This window comes from Penaeus monodon, chromosome 32 (assembly GCF_015228065.2).
Source record: "Penaeus monodon isolate SGIC_2016 chromosome 32, NSTDA_Pmon_1, whole genome shotgun sequence".
Taxonomy (NCBI): Eukaryota; Metazoa; Arthropoda; class Malacostraca; order Decapoda; family Penaeidae; genus Penaeus; species Penaeus monodon.
The window spans coordinates 35751489-35753063 of NC_051417.1; the positions used below are offsets into that span (position 1 = coordinate 35751489).

A 1575-nucleotide genomic window follows, 5' to 3' on the forward strand; every position below is an offset into this window, starting at 1 on the left:
CTGAAGCCCAGGCCCGCACATGTCTAGCAACACCACTATTCTCTTTGCAGTCTTGCACATGATTATTATTTTATTATGCATTGTAATGCCACGTGTGCGTGAGTACCTGCATACAGTGAATCTGGTGGTTCTCATATTGACCTGCGCGAGCCTGTCTTTGTTATTTTATAGAGGTCTTTTACAGTCATACATTACTCTAATATTAGTCTTACAGGTATTTCGAAAGTTATTTTTAATGGCTTGATATGCACTTGTGTAGGTTCCTTGGAGTACTGCACTATTCCTCGAACACAAGATCTGAGCTCATAGGAAACCCTGTCTTGTACGATACAGCTTCGTAATCAGCAGGACCTTAGGGTTAATGGGAGATGTGACCACCTTGCTGAGCCTTTTCAAGTGCATGGCGTTATAATACGTATAAAATTACTGATACGTTATCAATTTTTAGATTATTATTTTAATTCAAAGATTTTCAAAAAAAATTCAAGTGCAAGCAATCGATAGTGTAGAAGAACAAAACTTCATAATTACAAGCTCGGGCTCGGTCTCCGACGCAGTTGTCCATTTCCCCTCCCCTTTCTGCGGTCTGGATTCAGATCAAACGACATTGCTGAGTTTTATTTCGAGTGGCTGCTGACGATAACGCGTTTTTGTTTGGATATTGAAAGTCGTCGGGTGATTGGGAGAGAGAGTGAGTGTCACGTGGCGGTGAACGTTGCCTACGCTCGAGCTTAAATAGGACATTGCTTTCTGACATTACTTTCCGTTTTGGTTGTGAGTAAGAAGGCGGGCGAAGAATTAGCACGTCACATACTAGAGTCTAGATGGGAGGATAGCGGTGCAGTCCAGACATGCAGCACGCGAACAGGGGATTACAGTGAGAAGAGGGTGGGTCATTGTCTTCGGACTTCTTGCAGTAGCCAATTAACGCGTTTGGGGTCATTGACCTTGTGTGGCATTGTTGAGTTGGTAATGTAAGACATTTACGGGATGAAATAAGAAAGAAAAAAATATTTATAAAGAGATGAATGGTCAACTCTGTTGTTCTGAAAAAATGTAAGTAAGCATTTCATAATTATGCTAATTATACATTTACTAATTTATCGAAATGTACTCACAGAGCGCGAGACCTGGTGGCCAAAGACTTAAATGGCTACAGTGACCCTTACTGTGTCGTGAAAATCAACAGCGAGGTCAAGTACCGCACTCGGGTCAAGAAGAAGACCCTCAACCCCGAGTGGGAGGAAACCCTGATGACGCACCTGCCGAGACACCCAGACATCCTTGCCATTGTGAGCATTCGACTCTCAAAGACCTTGTACAAATTCAAATGCAGCTCAGATGTAAGCTTTCAGCATTTCATTTAACAAAAATACTTATAGGATTTAACATTTTTCAGACCTTGTGGGATCACGATGCCTTTGGAAGAGATTTCCTCGGTTCTGTTGCTTTGAAGGAGTCTGACGTCCGCGACTTGTCTCACAAGGATGCCCCGAAGTGGTGCACGCTGGAGGGTACCAAGTCTGGCCAGATAGAGATCAGAGTCAAGGTCATATCTGATGATTATGAGGTAAA

At 42.8% G+C, this 1575-nt stretch overlaps 1 protein-coding gene across 1 annotated transcript in view; it reads left to right on the forward strand.

The window, feature by feature from the left end:
- The window catches only part of LOC119593849, a gene marked incomplete in the record, with an annotated part of 160221 nt that overhangs the window by 143474 nt on the left and 15172 nt on the right, over positions 1-1575 (forward strand). Inside the window, 2 exon segments of the mRNA XM_037942880.1 lie at positions 1121-1292; positions 1400-1570. Of these exon segments, the coding sequence (XP_037798808.1) occupies positions 1121-1292; positions 1400-1570 (343 nt within the window).